Source organism: Diuraphis noxia, unplaced genomic scaffold, assembly GCF_037042655.1.
Source record: "Diuraphis noxia isolate RWA-SAM2 unplaced genomic scaffold, SU_Dnox_SAM2 contig0003, whole genome shotgun sequence".
Classification (NCBI taxonomy): Eukaryota; Metazoa; Arthropoda; class Insecta; order Hemiptera; family Aphididae; genus Diuraphis; species Diuraphis noxia.
The window spans coordinates 68,906,055-68,924,924 of record NW_028301713.1 but is presented as its reverse complement, the minus strand read 5'-3'; the positions used below and the strand labels follow the sequence as shown (position 1 = coordinate 68,924,924).

At 30.7% G+C, this 18,870-nt stretch overlaps 1 protein-coding gene across 1 annotated transcript; it reads right to left on the bottom strand.

Annotated features, from left to right (window-relative positions):
* Window positions 1-437: 437 nt before the first annotated feature.
* LOC107171335 (paired mesoderm homeobox protein 1-like) lies at window positions 438-14,674 on the bottom strand. The gene is made up of 5 exons (XM_089224670.1): window positions 14,202-14,674; window positions 8,021-8,196; window positions 4,043-4,217; window positions 2,872-2,997; window positions 438-694 (listed from the first exon to the last, which is right to left on the bottom strand). The coding sequence occupies exons 1-5, from the start codon at window positions 14,407-14,409 to the stop codon at window positions 531-533; spliced, it is 849 nt and encodes a 282-aa protein (XP_089080796.1). The 5' UTR covers window positions 14,410-14,674; the 3' UTR covers window positions 438-530.
* Window positions 14,675-18,870: the final 4,196 nt, after the last annotated feature.

The window sequence follows — 18,870 nt, the reverse complement described above, 5'->3', positions numbered from 1 at the left end:
TAAGTATATGTATAGGCTGACGGTCTTCGTCATTCGCATATATGCAAATATGCAATGGTTTTATATCATTGAATTCAAATTTAGTACGTTGATTACAGGTACCCACTGTGCGTCAGAGCGGTACCCACTACCCGCTGGCCAAGCTTTTTTCAAAAATATTATTTAGAAAAAATGTTAGCGAGAGTGTCATTAATGGGTGGCTGCTCTCATCAAACGTAACATGTACTATATAATTTATTGTAAACTCTTTTTATTATTAATATTAATTGTTTTGATACGTTATATATATTCTGTTTCACATTTACTCATTGTGCCTAAGGTATAGATTGTAAATTTCTTTTAAAAATAAAAAATAAATAATAAAAAATGTTGTTGAAGTGGACAATGGAGATGGAAATGAGACACTATCTATAAATAATAATGAACAACAATCAAAGTAAAAGCGAACAAAATTAAGTATATTTTAAATATAATAATAATAATACATGTAGACGAGCTGTAATTTGTAGTAAATGAGGTCTGCCAGTCTACTATATGTGAGGTGTGTCCATATAATATTCTTGAGGACGAATTCTCATGTTCGCCAGGTTAGTGGAAACCATATAACCTGTATGGTGATGGTGGTGATGGTGGTGGTTCGGTACCAGACAGTTTGAAACCATCGACATCGAAGGATTACCATGGGCATGACTACCTGTTGAATAATATAAAACGTGTTCATATAGAAATAATCGTTTAAAATGTTTATTTTTTATTTGCAGAATATGTACAGCATTTGATGAGGAACATAATTTATAGCAAAGTAGTAGGTATAGTGAGATAATGTCTTAGAGATTAAAAAACTAAAAGTACCTATGAAATTCAAAAATACATAAATATTATAATATACAGGGTGATTCATGAAGCGTAAAACACTCATTATTTCCAAAAGTGTAAATGTTTTTGAAAATATAATTTTACATAGCTTCAAGTCGTTTACAATAAAATCATGTTTTTATTAAAAAATTATATTTTTAACATTTTTTTATCCTTATAATTTTTAAGTTTTTTACTTTTTTGAACGACAACATGTAGTATTAATTTGATATTCCAAAACAGAATATTTTTCTAAGTACTTCGATACATAAAAATTGAATTTAGGGCAAGTAGTTTATGAGTTATAAATATTTAAAGTTTGGATGAGCGGAGTAGTGGACAGATATGTCGCGGGGTAACCCCGTACCACTCTACTCCGCTCATCAAAACATTAAATATCTATATATCGTAAACTACTTGCCCTAAATTCAATTTTTATATATCAAATTACTTAGAAAAATATTCTGTTTTGGAATATCAAATTAATACTACATGTTGTCATTCAAAAAAGTAAAAAACTTAAAAAATTATAGGGATAAAAAAATGTTAAAAATATAATTTTTTAATAAAACATGGTTTTGTAAACGACTTGAAGCTATGTAAAATTATATTTTCAAAAACAGTTACACTTTTTGAAATAATGAGTGTTTTACGCTTCATAAATCACCCCGTATTATATATAGTATATCATTTTCTTTTTTTATATATATTTATTTTGGCTAGAATTCATACAATCTATACAAAAAAAATTTTACAATAACCATAATAATGGATAATATTATCTTTAAGTGTAGTGCAGGCTTGAGAGAAAAATCAACCAGCGAAGGTACTTTGACGTAAATTAACAATTATTTAGATAATATTAATATCTACAATAAATTAGTAAAGTAATTATTAAAATGTAGATAGGTAGTTGTATCATACGAGATGGCTTGCAAAAAATATAAAAATGAGAAGATTAGATTGATGTGAGAATGTCAGAAGTATCAAATGCGCCGCTAAGGAGTAAGAAATAAAATAAGTATCTGCATTAATACGGTGTGAGGGAATAGTTGGGTACTTGGACTACTTAGAGTGTCTAGGATAGAGTGAATTTTTATGAGGAGGTGGGTACTACGAGTAGTTGGTAGATTTTTAAAACTAAGACTCGCTCATATTATTATATACGTATAGGTATAGTTGATTATCTTGCCAAATCCGGATGGTCTATACCTACTTCCAAACGAACGAATTATCATTTTTGATAGTGAACAAAAATAAATAGCGCTTTAACTAATAAATGATGTATGAGTTATAAGTTATATTATATCCGTCTTGACCGTCTTTGTCCAAGAAAAAAGAACAAATATAAAATACAGCGCTATTTGTCGACCAAACGATATCGATATGGACACCTAGCTCTGTGATCTAATAGTATACCACTATACCTAGTATACTTTTTTAAATATATCATAGTATCATACATTATTATGTAATTATCGATTTATTAATTTTATTTTTAGTCCAAGTTTTTATATTAAACTGTCTAATCTAATTACTAAAACCAGTCAGTATTAATAATACTGTATTACACGTTTGCAACTGTATAATTTTAAACATATTTATTAAATAGTAAGAGTATAGTTTGGAGTTTGACTACGATGATTCAAAAACAAATGTTGAAAAAACATACACACAGATATCTAGATATAAATCTAAACATTTTTACATTTTTTTTACAATACGCTGTACAATTTTTTTCTGCCTAGGTGAAAAATATTTGGTATTAATCTGGCACTGCCTAGCATGTACGATGTATCTATAGTACGCAGTTCTCATCACTAATTTTAAGTTTGCCCTTTATATTATATATACATTATACATATAATGTATAACACATTACCTACTTAATATATTATAGGCATATCGAAAATTATAATAAATAATATTATCATGTTTATCCAAATTCAACAATTTTTAAAATTTTACAACACATTTATATAATTAGACTCGAATCGAGCTTATCGATATATATACCTGTAGTAGAGACTGCTGCAGGTAAGAAAGTTGGGTAACTTGATGAGTGTTGAAACATTCCACACTGTGATAATCCGTTCGATTTCCACGCTGCAGAGTACTCCAAGAGACCGCCAAAACTGGAGCCTATAATATAGACATGTTTTATTTAGCATAGGTTAAATGTACAATTAATACAATTAAAAATCCTGTTCATATTTTGTTTTCAATGATCATCATCTAGCTTACTTATATACCTCATCTAAGGTTAGGAGTATATTTCCAGACTACAAACCGCCGTACTATTATATATATAATATAGATTAACATATTCTATGTATAAATTTTATAATGACGCACTTCGGTAAAATATTTTCTGTTTTTTTAATTTTTTAATATAATTTTGAGTAACGAATTACGAATTATACGTACTTTAAATTATTAACATATTGGCAATCAATAAATTTTTGAAAAAAAAAACGGTAGGGAGCCAATTCAAAGGTACTTAGTAAGGGTAAAATATTGGCTACCTGTATTGGGGAGCCAATTCAATTGCTCCGCATATTCTATCGATACAGACACGAGACTCGATTTGATGCATTACCAAGATTATATATGCAATAGACAATAATGATTGTTTTAAAATAACCAAAAAAATCAGTTGACATTGAAACAAGTTAAAAAGTTAAATTATAATTATTGTGATATTTTTATTTTTATGTATATAATAAAATAGTTTTTAAAAAACTCATGTCTTTTTATTGTTATAATTATGTTATAACATATTGATATGATTATTACAATTATTATTTTTGACTATACAATATTAATAGTATTAATTAATATTATCACCCACTTCTAAATGACTAAATCTTAATTTATAAATATTATAATATATCAAGGATGGCGAATCTCTATTGGGTCTAAATTTTTGGAATCAAGGATTTGACAATTTTTCACGTACTCAATGTTTGTATACATTAAATAGAACACAATTAGTTTCTTTGACTTTTTTACTAGCAACTACATTATATGAAAATCATTATCTATCACAATTTTGATTTTTCGAGTGCCATTGAAATTTGTCAAACGTACTACTTTTGGCCCGTGGGTTCGCCACCCTTGTTATATATAGTTCGTTTTTACTGTATAATAATAGTGTACCTTTCTATTTGATAAGTATTTTACTCACCAGCTGTAAACGGAGGTTCTGGGTGAACGACGTTCGTATTCGACCTGGGTAAAAGGGGTTGTTCAACATTCGGAGACTTGCAACCAGGCGTGATGGTCGTTAGTGTGGGGTTGTTCCTCGACAGACTACTTCTCTCGTTCCGTCTGAATTTCGCCCTCCGATTTTGAAACCAAACCTGATCGGACGCACAATATCTGAATTTAGTGTCTATAATATTATATACCATACATGATACATTCCAGATGTATGTCATTTGCTGTATGTTTTAGTGACTGCTAATTTAATTTCGATCCATGTAAATTATATTATGTTGATTATCAATTCCACTTATTGGCAATAACCATTTGGAAATTTAAAAACGAGCGTGGACTCGTTACAATATTACATTGATCATACTAAAAATTTGCGAAATTAACCCGCGTAAATAATATATTTATTTTTAAGAATCATTTAACGAAGATTATTGCAATTTGCATGTATAATTCAGAGGTTGTTATGCTTATGCATCTTTGAAATAATGTCATATAAGGGCTTGATGGTGTGCAATCGCCAAACCAGTGATTGGTTTCAGACGCCACTCGCTAATGTGTTCTGCGATCAAATATCACTGGTAGTTCCCGAATGGGTGAACCCGAGTATTTACTATTTAGTGACGAATCCTCAGCCCACATAATACACATATTATGTTGTTAAAAACCAACCATGGCTTTGACTAATAATAAAAGAAAATTTTGTTTTATGAATTTTTTTATAATTTCGTATAGTCGGGTTCTACTTGTACGGATTTTTTAAATAGTACCATCATCACACACTTGTAACTGAGTACCATATCTATGTTTTAGAACGTAGATATTAAACCATTTAGAAAAGATATAATAAATTATTAAACTATAATATCAAAAATAATTTTGCTATGAAAAAATAGTACGATTTTTATATAATTTACATTAATTAAAAATCTATATTTTAATAAAAATTATTTCAGACATTAGTTGAAACCGTCCCCCCGTCTAAAGAAAAAAAATAGTAGGGGAGCTCCGTCTCTCTGCGGTACCCCTCCCCCAATTCGAGCATTGAATATAACATGATGGCCGATGGATTTAATCAAAAATCAGTTTTGAAAAAAACTGCCTCAATTTTATTAATTGAACGTCATCAGTTAATCTGCATATTATGAAGCGTGCCAATAACTTATATATATATATATATAGGAAACGTTTGCAATCACAAATAAAATAACGCAAATATGTGTGTATAATACACTATTTGTATTTTCTATTCCACTGCACATATGCGGAGATATATGATTATATGTGGCAATTATCCACTGCCCACCTTGGTGTTGTTTGAACGAAAAATTCTATACTCTTTAGTAGTATAATAAAGAGAGTTCAAGAATACCACCTCATTGCAGCATCCCCTAACTTAACCTAACCTAACCAGGTGGATGATGCGGTGGCGGCAACGGCGATGATTAGGGGATGCTGCGATTAGGGATGGTATTCTTGAATTTTTTATTACACTTCTAGTATAATGTGAATACCAACTGGCAACTACCAAGTGCCACACCTATATAATTACTTATACTCATATACATATAATATGTTTAATAGGTATATAATATTTTGTGCACATTTTCTTCGAGAATAATAGAAAGTATAGGTATAAGTATTTAATATTTATTACAGCATGTATAAATAATAAAATATATAATATGCATCACGCTTATTTTTTCCACGCGCATATACAAAATAATAGCAACACACACACACACACACACACACACACACACACACACACACACACACACACACACACACACACACACACACACACACACACACACACACACACACACACACACACACACACACACACACACACACACACACACACACACACACACACACACACACACACACACACACACACACACACACTCACACGATACACACACACACTTGAATAGCGCACACAGATATATAGGTATATATCTATATATGTTGTAATATACGTCTCTCATTCGAACGTTAATTGATTCGGACTCGACCTCCGCACACGTGTAAGCTCGCGGTGAACAATCCACCACGTTTATATTATACATATGCTTATTTATAATAGTAATACAATTGTAGATATAGCTAGCTGCTGCGGCGTTCTTCTGTGCGTGTGTTTCGCCGGGCGCAGAACGTCTCATCTTGGACTCGAGCCCTCCGCCTGCACGTCACGAAATCACTGGTCCGCGAATTCCACCGGTCGGACTTGACAGTCTCCACTCCGCAGACCGAACTTCCTTTGATTTACCGTGCGTAGGTATTATACATAGATTATATATTTCGTATACACACACACACACACATGCATCAGATATACTTGTTGAACGGGCGCCGACCGTTCAAATTAGGGACACATGTCAACACGTGTGTGATGTGTGAGACAGAGACTTGAGAGTTGATATGTAAGTATGTATAATATGTACACGAAACCCACACGCCACGTCGGCCACGTGCTCTTCTGTCACTGCCGAGTATATTATGTATATGCGACTGCACGATGATATGGGATGATCGCGTCTCTGTCAATTAACTAAACGCGCCGGATTAAAAGTGCGACGGATGCGCCCGCAACAAGTGCGCCCCCGGTCCAAGTATATATCTAGGATCACGAATAGAATAAGCTCTGTGGTTTGTATTGACAGCGCTTGAAGATTATAATATTAATTATACCATCATCACGTTATTAACAACTAATTGTATGTCCAATAGCTACCGCGGACTTTGTTTAATAATAATAAAAAAAATTGCATATAAATAATTTTAATTTTGAATTCAAATTCAAATTATCGTACAATAAAACATTTTTATTAAGGTATTGGTCCTATTATTTTAAATAATTAAAAATATTTGTCAAAATACAAACATGTCTATGGAATATCCGAATATGGATACATGTATATGAGTACCTACATAATATATATTAATAATATAAATTAATATATATAGTATATATGTATTTAAAGTCATACCTAACAAATCGTTAGGCAATATATAGTAATATAAATTAGACAGTATAATATAGTACTAAGAACTGTAGTTAGAACTGAATTATCTTTAAGTTCTATTCTTTTGTGATAGGTAATATGATTTATTTTTACATACTCATTTATATAGATACCTACCAAATGTCTAATATTAATGAGTTTTTTACAAATATATAGTTTTGCATACTAAAATTTTTTAAATTTATAGAAAAGTCCTTATTATTTTTATTTGTAAATTGTATTCGAGTTTATATTATGCAACTAGTGCATGCACACCCAAGGGGGATAAGGCGTCCACAACCTTCCTATTCGAAATGTTTTCCTCTGCGAAAATGTAACATTACGAAAGGCTCCTCTTCTTTAGAATTCGTGATAGTTTATAGTACCTATGCAATTTCAGAAATATTATTAACAACACAACCCTTTAAAAAATCCTATGTCTGATATTACCAATTTTAAATTATATTTATTTCATTATGTCATATAAATTGTGTGCATTCTTAGTGAACATTATTAAAATTCTAAATCCATAATAGTATTATAGGTATAAATGGCATGTTCAAACAATCAAAAGTAAAAAATAAACATCGATTAACGAGGAAAATAAAGCAGGGATCTAAGTTGATATTTTTTTCTTAGAAATAATAAAGAAAACTGAAAAGTTTTTAACATATTCTATTATCCAACAATATATAATGTATACCTGTCCCAAAATATCGTTCATTGGTCGATTTTCGTAAAAACATATTATTATGATTTACCCATGTACATACTTGTACATATTATTAGGTATGTATATGATAAGTTTATATATAGATAAATACTAAATAGTTAATATATTTTAGTATACCTAAAATTTTACTTATTTTTACTTATTCTACAAGAACCTTATTTACCTATTGCCTATTAGGTATATGTTTCATATATTATGTGCTTACTTGAACCCTAGCTTCTGACAGACACACTCTTCTTGCTAGTTCCTCTCTGACAAACGCGTCTGGATAATGAGTCCTTTCAAACACTTTTTCTAATGCTCGTAATTGACAACTCGAAAATGTTGTACGATTTCTTCTCGGCTTACTTTTCCGTTGACTGTCAGTTTCTGAATTTGTTTCTAAGAAAAAAATGTATTAAATGTTATATTCGCTTAATAACTAACGGCCACCTTGCCACCGGCACCAGATATTGGTTTCTATATTACATTATATATTTATATATAGGTAATAATAAATAATAATAGATAATCACATTGCCACATAGGTATATAAATTAAATATATTTTTTATTAAATGTTGAAGAATAAACGGACACGTGGTAATGTGGCATTTATTACTGATCATACCCAAAATACTCCGCATGCTATAATCAGTTCTACATAATAAATAGGATCTGGAGTAGCCGGTGCCATACCTAATGCCTATATACTAGCTTACTGCAGTTAATCATTTGAAACAAACTATACGCTGATTTTCAATAAATGCCTAATTGTTTTTTTCAAAATTATTTTCCACTAATTAAATGCCTAATCGTATATTTTCGCTCTTTTTTAAAATTCGCGGTTATTGTTTCACTATTTTGGCCGGGTACCCAACTATTTAAGTATATCTTTTTGATTTTGTTAAATCAAATACAGTTTTTTTCCTGTATCTGTTCTAACACATTACATATTATAGGTCGAAGGTGTCAAGGTGTGTATATATAAATATATTCAGGCATCCATTGCTGTGTTAAAAGCACATTATTTTAAACTTTTTGAAATTTACATCCCACAAACGATGAAGACATGAAGTAAAATAAGCCTTAATTGGCTTAAATATTTTCATTAGTGCATATAAATTAAGCCCACCGTGAAATTAAAGCGTTCCACCGCTATGGACAAATATTATTATTATTTTAATTACCCCAATGAGAAGTCATGTAATAATGTTTCGTTCATTCTTCATACCCATATAACCATTTTAAGAACAATGATTATATTTATAAAGCAATCATTGTTTATGTTCTTACTTCCAATTTTTTTTAAATTATCAATGATTATGATATAGTTATATATTATATTGTACAATGCATACAAGGTGTATCAGGATGACTAGATAAATGAAATACGCAGTTTTATTCTTGGTAATATATATATTAATACTAACACCAAGTGTAGGTATTTAACAATAATGTATTTATATGATGTGTAGAACTAGAAAACTGTTACTAAAATTAACTGTATGGAAATTATTTGTCGTTTTATAGGTACTTTATTAAGATAAACCAATGAGATACAACTAAATTGATTTTGTCAAATATCCAAAGTTAAAAATGAAGAATCGTAATTAATAAGATGAATAAAATATTTTATGTGTTTTTTAAGACCGAATGTATTTCACTATTTCAGCAACTCATTAGTAGTGTTTTTAAATGTAATTTAAAACATCTGTTTGAATTAGCAAACATACTTTAATTTACTCGTTTCTTTTTATTTAACAAGCTTTAATATAAATTAATCATATATTATTTGATTGTTTACATTAATAATTTTAGTACCTACATAATATAATGTTAGTATAATTTCTCACCCACTCACAACCCGTCTTCAACCGTGATAGTTTTTTATTATCAATTATGTTTTATTTTTAATTAATGGGGTAAAAATTAATTTAATAACGTAGGTATATGTATATTATATACACATAGTCGAGAGGTTTAAATTTACGCGAGACTAATGCAATGGAACATGTCCAATGACACAAATGACGACGTTAGTGTTTTGGTCTATTAACCATATATTAGTTAACCGGCCTAATAAATAACATTAACGAAAACATAAATCAGACGCATTTTAACAACATCCCGGGCAAGGCGTGTGCATGACGTTTTTAAATTATTATGCATTTCCATGTGCCACCGTGATGAACCGTTCTTTTAAATACTTTTTGAAAATGTTCGATATAAGTTCCTTGTTTGGTTATTGTTTTTTGTCTTTTGTCTTTTCCTTGGTGTCCTTGTCATCAATTACATCTATTATGTATAAAGAAAATTGAGGATATTGAATTATAATATAACTGTATGAACAATACAACTCGAATATGCAATAAGTAATAATATAATTTTCATAAAAATCTCAAGCATAATCAAATAAATCAAATGGTAGGTATGCATACATTAAAATAACAAAAATATTTTATTTTCGTCTCAATACTGTCGTAATATTCAATACTTATTGTATTAATGATGATATAAATTGTATGGCTTAAATCTGGCGTGTGACGACAATAACTGCAGAAGTAAATATAATATAGGTACCTATAATAATAATATGATATGTAAACGTAATAATCAAATTAATAATACTTAGGCACTACAGCGTATATTATGACAATTAATTTAATAAAATGGTATATTAATTAATAGGAAATTTACTTGCGAAAACAACTGGTGCATTTTATAAATTATAATAGATATTATTCAGTATGCAATTTAACAGTATAATACATAGACACCTACTTTAAGCATTTCGCATGCCAATATAAAAAAGAAAAAGCAACAGACAAGGTAGATCATTATTGAGGAGAAGATAGTTCGCTTATATACATTTGGCAAGCTTCGAGCAATTAAAAATCGTTTGATCAATCGTCGGGGCAAGTAAACACGGATTCCTGACCTTTAAGTCACGGGCAACGAGACGTCGAAAACGTGGATGAGCGAGAAGAAAAAAAAACATAAGATGCGCGATAAAATGCATTTATTCCATTGTAGCTTTAGATATCTAAAAAATATCCATACATTGATACATACGGCGGGTGGTGACGAATGCGCTTAGCTAGCTTGCTATATAGGCAACATTTATCAATCCTTTATAATCGGCATAGTAAATAAAATAAATAATATTATACCTATTATATTGAATTATTTGAATTATTATGTATATCAACGTGAGAACTTTTCCGCATCATTTGTCTACTCAATATATAGCAATGTTTAAATTATAATAACACGAGCAGTTTTATACTATATATATATATATACTTATCCATGTATATAAATTAAAAAATCTATATATACCCAGCCAGTGGCGTTATTATAAATTTAGTTGTTTTTTATTTTTTTTTTTTTTTTTGGGGGGGGGGATGAAGGATTATATATGTTATGTTTTTAGCAAAATCTGTAGGTCTCACACAGTAACCTATACCGCACCAAATATAAAATATTAGCAGTAAAATAAAAGTTTTTGGGGGACCTATTCTCCCCTCATCCACCCTTAATTACGCCACTTGCCCCGTACGAGTAACTATATGTACGATTTATAGCTATATAGTTTCATTCGCATGAAATCATCGCATATGGGTGACATAACTTGCCTGCATCAACAGTTTTTGAGAATTTCGAAAAGCACTCATTAAAAAAAGAGATGGCATAACGAAACAATGGAAATTTACACTAATCGTCGTAAACTCTGTAAAATGCTCTGCTTCAATCGAAAAAAGAAACAACCAGGGGTAGTTCTCCCGCCACCACCTTGCTGCGGTGGCAAGACAACAACAACAAGACTTAAATTATAATAAAATATATACATTTTATTATTGTGCATTAGATGTGACACGTTAATACACTGCAGTTGTAATACGGCGACAGGACTTACAGCCGTGCAGTCATATTATGTGAGCTCGTTCCTGCAGCAGCGGCTAAATTTAAATCCATAGACGTCTGTGAATGCGAAATAATTGCTGACCATATTGTGAGCGATTCATCACCATACATCTCGGTGAAAAATGCACGTCAAAACAATAACATAAAAAAATATTTAGATTTCTATATATTATGCGCATTTATGTATCGCTTATAAGAAAATAACATAATCACATGCGTATTGGTATGGTAGGTAGTAGGTACGTGCAGACATGCAGTATATGTATGTATAATATAATACACCGACTTTGCTAACTTTTAAGTATCCACTGTATATCCAGCAGATACATTATTTCAGCTGTTTTATAATTTTATAATGCCCGAAATGTAGTAGTAACTAACAAGATCTAATAAAAGTACCGTCGACAATATTGCAGAAATTAATATATACATATTTAATATTTATATATAGTGACAATCGAACACTGCAGTTTTATACCGTAAGGCATTGGGTTTTGTAAACATTCTCTCTAAAAATATTTGTTCTACTCCATGCAGTACTCCCAATAAGATTCAATATAATTATCAGAAACAAATTTACATTTTAAATAAAACTTTAAGTTTTGTGTTTTGTAGAATTTACGCTGCAAAGTGACTTTTTTTATTGGTTTTAATTTATCAAGTTATTTTTAATGTAATTATAAAAATAATATTCTTTAAAAGCCTATCAAATAATTAACAACTGTAATTTGTCCCTGCATTTTTTGTTGACACGTCGATAAGTTATATTGTTATGTTCACTTCGTTCAAAAGCTTATATATAATATATATGATACTGCAGCCATACAGGATGCCTGTAAAATATGTAGCAGAAATAGCTGATGTAATTAAGTAAAATTAACTATATAACTACCGATGTAATAACTTTTATTATGATAAATATTACATTTTTTTCAATACACATATAACAAAAATATTGTCAAAAAAAAAAAAAAAAATTAATAAGGATAAACGTTATTAGGTGTGTTGTTAATATTATACATTGTCGTACATTTTCGTTACACTCTGTATATATATAATGCATGCATGCGTGTTAGACCGTTAGACGTTATAGTGCATTGTGAATTATATGAATTGCGTGTTGTAATAAAGTTTCTGACACTTTGCAACACGTTAAATGCATTTAGATGTTATAATAATATAGTACCTATATATAAACGATTTATCTGAACTTGATGGAAAATAGTATATTTAACACTATACGAGCAGTCTATAGAAAAAAAGGATTAAGAATGATGTCTATATAAAAAGACATCTCTCACACTAGTCACACTATTATTGCATTCGTGCTCTTGGTTGCTAACATATAGGTACAACTGTGAATTTTACTTTACTAAATCAATTTTTGGGTTAACCTAACCTAACCAACCAAGCTTTGATATTTTAATGAACTGACTTACAATCAAAAATAAAAGTAAGAATTATAATATCTGTGTTCATTGTAAATTAACTTATTCAGTTATTAAATATTTTATATTATATACTACCGATTTACTAATATAGCCTGCATTGGCAATTGGCATAATATTGTGCACTGTGGAAAAAGCATATGAAAATTCATAAATTACGATCGTAACGAGTAATGTGTTTTTAGGTTTGTTTAGAATGGACTCACAAATTAACTCAAATATTCCATAAGTAAATTTCATAAATTAGGTTAGGTGCAAAAATTTGCAGAATGATTTTTTTTTTCAAAATATCAGATGTATAAATAAACAAAAAATATATAATGGTTATCGATTTTTTGAAAAAACATCTCTTTACATGGTGCTACTGCAAGTCAGTTAATAGAATTTAACGCAGGTGCGGTAGACACATAATATACCTGTATATAGTGTATATTATATACATAAATGGACTCGGGAGTGGGCTCTAAAGGCATCTCCTCTATCCCCACAATTCGTGAATCATTTGATAATCATTTTCCTGATCAACTTTTAGTCAAATAGTATATACATTTTTGGTTTGATGTCAGTATGATGATGCCCATATATTTTAGCTGGTAAGTCTTCTTTACCAGCGGTCGCCAACCGGTGGTTCGCGAGAAAATTTAGGTGGCCCGCAAAAAAATTTGAACGTTATTTATTGCAATATTATTTTATTAACTTCCCACTGAAGTTTTTTTTTATATTAATTTGGTGAAAAAATTATCAATGGATCGGTATTTATATGTAAAAAGCTATTTTATTAAGCTAAAAGAGGTCCGTAGAATTTAGAGTTTTTTTCGGGGGGGGGGGGGAGGGGGTCCGCGGGGTCCAAAAAAGTCATTATGATTATTAAAAGTTATAATACTATAAAATACTTTTCAAATTTAAAAAAAATTATAATGAACTGTATAATTCATGATAAAATAATGGCCTTCCAAAATTCGAATTCCAGGTTCACACATTTTATCCTCGATCACCCATCATGATATACATTATAACATGGGTAGGTACTTACCGACTTCGTAGCAAGGTGTCATGCAGGTGGCCGCTGGCTGCTTACTGCCGTCGGCCGCAGTGGCCGGCCTTCGGACCTGCAAAAGCGAGTCCACCGTGAACCTTTTGGTGTTTTCGGACGCGTACTCTTCCTCGGGCCTACCGTACCCGCCGACGGCGGCGCCCTGTTCGCCGAGCATGTGCAGGACGAAATCACTTTCGAAACGCATACAAAAATCGCGGCAAATAGCACACAACGCGTTATTATATTATTGTAGATTATTATAAAATATATATTCCTATAACACTGCTATTTACTTTTTTTTTTTTATATAATAATAATACTGTCGATAGTTATTAATAATTATACATAATTATTATGTTATGCGTTATATTGATCAAGAGTAGCTATATACTATTATAGCTATAGTTGCCGAGATGGAGGCGGTGGTACGCGAAGACGTACTGTGATGACTCCTCGAGACGTAAGATATTCAGTGGCATCCACACGTAAAAATAATATAATAATATATAAAAACGAGACCGCCTCTACAGCGGACGCGCGTGCGTGCGATCGACGAGCAGACGATATTATTTAGGGGGCGGCGGCGGCGGCGGCCTTTTGGTAGGAGTCCAATCGCGGGTGTCCGCGCGAATTATGGTGTCTGTTCGAAAAACTGACAAGCGACCACCGCCACTGTGCTCGTATAGGAACCTTTATATATATATATATATAGGCTTACATATATACATATGTACGATATATATATATACGTAGTGGTTCTTTTTCAGCGTGAACACTGTACCTCATTATTTCGGGTTTCTTTTCGGAAGACATAATGAGAAGATACGTAGTATCATATCCATAATAATTATATACACATATTATACAATATAGATATAATATTATGTGCAATTTTAACACAATTATAATCATTATATATATTGGTACCCTTATATTTTGTCTACATCGGCAGTTTGAGTGAAAACTGAAAATGGTTGTGAAACTTACCGCGAGTGACATTTTTAATATTTTAATATTATTATTTATTTGTGACTCTCACTCATATTAATCATCATAATAATTTATTATTATTTATTCACACCTGTAAATACTCGTAATATACATCTCAATATTTGTATACATCATCATCCCCCTTTTTTTAAGCGTTCTTGAATATAGTTTGCACTCAGCAGCCCCACCATAAACCGTGAGCACATCTTAAACGCAGATACATCATACAAAATTAGAAAATAGGAGGGCTAACTTTTTAAAAGCTTATGAGGTTATATTATAATCCACAGGCTACACTAACCTACAAATTGTAATAATTAGTTATTAATTATTATCTATGATATTATATTATCATGTAATATGTATATTATATATGTATTATGTATTTAGTATAAGTGACTAAAATAAAATATAGAAAAGTGATGTAATACAGACATACAGTATGAATAATATGATATTTATGAATAGGTACCTACTTTAAATTTTTTCAAAACCCCCTCCGAAATTTTTTCCTGCGTTCGCCCCTAATTCCTATAATTATATACGATTCTCCTCTGCGATAGTGTGATGTATATTTACCTTTTTATATTTACTGGCATTAAGTTGAAGTTTTTTGGACTTAGATATATAGTCTATACATTTTTGACCCAACGCTTTTCTAGAATATTCCATTCTATAGCTTTATTTTATATCTACTGAGAAAAGCTAAGTTATTTTAACTGTCTATTTAAACTAGTTAAATTCATAAATTGATTACAAAATAAACTAATTAGTTAATGCTCACCTTTGTTTATCTAACCACCCCAAGTGTGGACAGGAAAAAAGTTTTATCTAACCGACGCTTCCACCAGCATCGAAAATGAAATTTTCATAAAATCCTACCTAAGATTAAATTGTGTGGGAAATGCGTTAACGGCGAGCTAGCTCTTTCAATCGGCGTGTGCAGTACCACGAGCCACAAATGAGGGGTGCCTATCTATATAGCTCAAAACTGAAAGTTCCTTCCCACATATTCTACTTTTTGTCACGCTTCTGCCGCCTCCTAAAACGGTTTTATCGATATGGTAGATAATCCGTAAGACCGTAACAAATATATAGGCAAACGAATTACGGGCCTGCGCAAGATAACAATTACCGGGACCCGTACTATTCAGGACAGAATTTATCAAGGAATAACTTTGATGAATTAATTATAAGTCGTTGGAAGTATCTTTTAAAAATATATGATTTGGGACACAATTTTTTGGGATTCATATTGGCAAGAAACATACTTTTCCGGACAAATTTTGTCAGAGCAGTTTTATAAGCACTTGACATACTTTCGGTTACCCTGTGACCAACTTAAGGTGGTGTTGCATAGCAAGTCGAGGAATATTTTCGTTTTTTTTGCCCGAGTGCAGCGCAGCTAGCGATTGGCCTCGCCGGCATCATTGTAAATTTTTTACACAATTTCATCAAATTGGTGTCACTGGCGTACTTTAAAATACTGTCCCGATTCATACGGTAGTTCTGTGTAGGATGGTTTCGAGAAAATAATCTCCTGACTCCTGATAAAAATATTCCCATTAAATAAAGGTCTTGTAGAATTTATAGTGTTAACACAGATATATAAAATTTTTTATTGTTAATGAAAAATATCGTTCTGATATTAATTTTCTTGAAAACTAATTTCCGGTTTTTTACGGACCTCCCGAATTACCTTATCTCGACTGTATTGATGTTCTCGGTACCTATATCTATAATCGCTTGACTGCTTATACCTAACCAGTCATTGGTCATTAGATAGTATACTTATTTCATTATTTGATATTATATTGGTAACAAATAACAATGTATCTATCTACGATATAGGTTAGGTTATGCGTAGGCATTCTCATTTGGACAGCAGTAACTCTTTTGCGGGAGATTTCGACTTTTCCGCTAAGCTGTCGGAAAATAAAACATATATTTACACTTAGTAGTGTACCTAAGGAAAAATATAATTTTCTAACTTTCAACCGGCATTGAAAATTAAACTTTCGATACAGGCGTATCTAACAAAAGAATTTGAACCCATTTGGTTAATTAGCTATTAAAAAAAAGCTAGGTGTGTACAGTGGCGTAATTTGGCCATGTTTGGGGGGGGGGAGATAAAATATTTTAACATTTTATCTATACCCCCCTCCCATGGAATAAATTCCGATTAAGTGTACAAATCGATAAGTTATTTTTAGTTCAATAGGACTACGGAAAAATATTAGGATAGGATAAGATAGGACAGATATGACAATACTACAATAGTCTTTCGATCGTTGTCGATCCACGATAAAATAATACTTTACTGCTCGGTGGTTAGTACCACTACACAATGCATAAACAAACTCATAACTTACACAAAACATATTCATATTGCAATAGTGATACTTATAAACTTGCGTGGCTGCATTTAAAACGAACTAGGTACGAAGTATTTATGTACAACTAGCATAAAAGATTTGTTTTTTTTGTATTATTTCTATAATGTATAAAATATAGGCTATTTATAATAATATTAATTCGCCGAGGTATTTGATTTCAATATATACATTTATATATAAAAAAAAAATAATAATATTATTAGATAAAGAAGTACATACCTAGGTATGTAGTTAATCAATCTTAAAAAAAAGATCATGGGGGGGGGATACGACACCCAAATCCCCCCCCCCCATAATTACGCCACTGGGTGTGTACATACTGCGAAAAAAATAACGTAGAATCTAGTAAATGTTTATTGGGTTTTGACGAAGCTCAAGAAAATGATGAAAATCATGGGTGTACTGACAAGTGACAACAGCACAACAGTGGCGGTAAAACGATTTTGTAATGTAGGGGAGGCCAATGTAGATATTCTACATATACCATGCGTACAGAATAAAGCTGAAAAGATGTTAACTGCAATAATTGAAGAAAATATAAATATAAGTTAAATGTGTAAGTTAGGTAGGCAGGAAAGAAACGGACCTTTTTTTTTTAAAGATAGGAAAAAAACTTAACGGTGATAATAATTAGATATTTTAAAATTACCCAGTGATAGCTGTTAAAATAATTAATTTAATTTAAAAAAAGACTGAAAATAGGAAACAATTTTGTTGTATAGTAGTTGTTGAATATTTCTCGTTGTGTACATACTGATATTGGCCACAGCAGCTAACTCCCGGATGGGTGACTACCCAGGATTTTAGTAACATATCCTCGTCACATACACAAAAACGTGTTACAACCGTAACAACTTAAAAATCTACAAAAATCAAATATATAAAACTAACCCCTACACACAGGGCAATTTGTAATTGTTGGGTAATTTGTTGCCGCGCATTCTCAATAATAATAATAAAAAAATATCATTGTAATAAAACTGATTGCTGAGAAGTGGTAATTTTCACTGGCCCTTCTGAATAATTGTTTTTTAATTATTAAACTATTTAAGTGTAGATGTTGTTTTGTATATAAATATTCAATTCAGATCTTAATTATTTATTTATTTAAGTTAGTAAACAATTATTAACAATCATTAACTTATTTAACTTTTTTTTTTCTGAATAAAACTAGTTTTAACAATTAAAAAAATATATTTTTATACAATGAATGATAATAGTTAATAGCAATTAAAATATCTATTATATGGATGTTGATTAAAACTTTAATAATAGCAGTA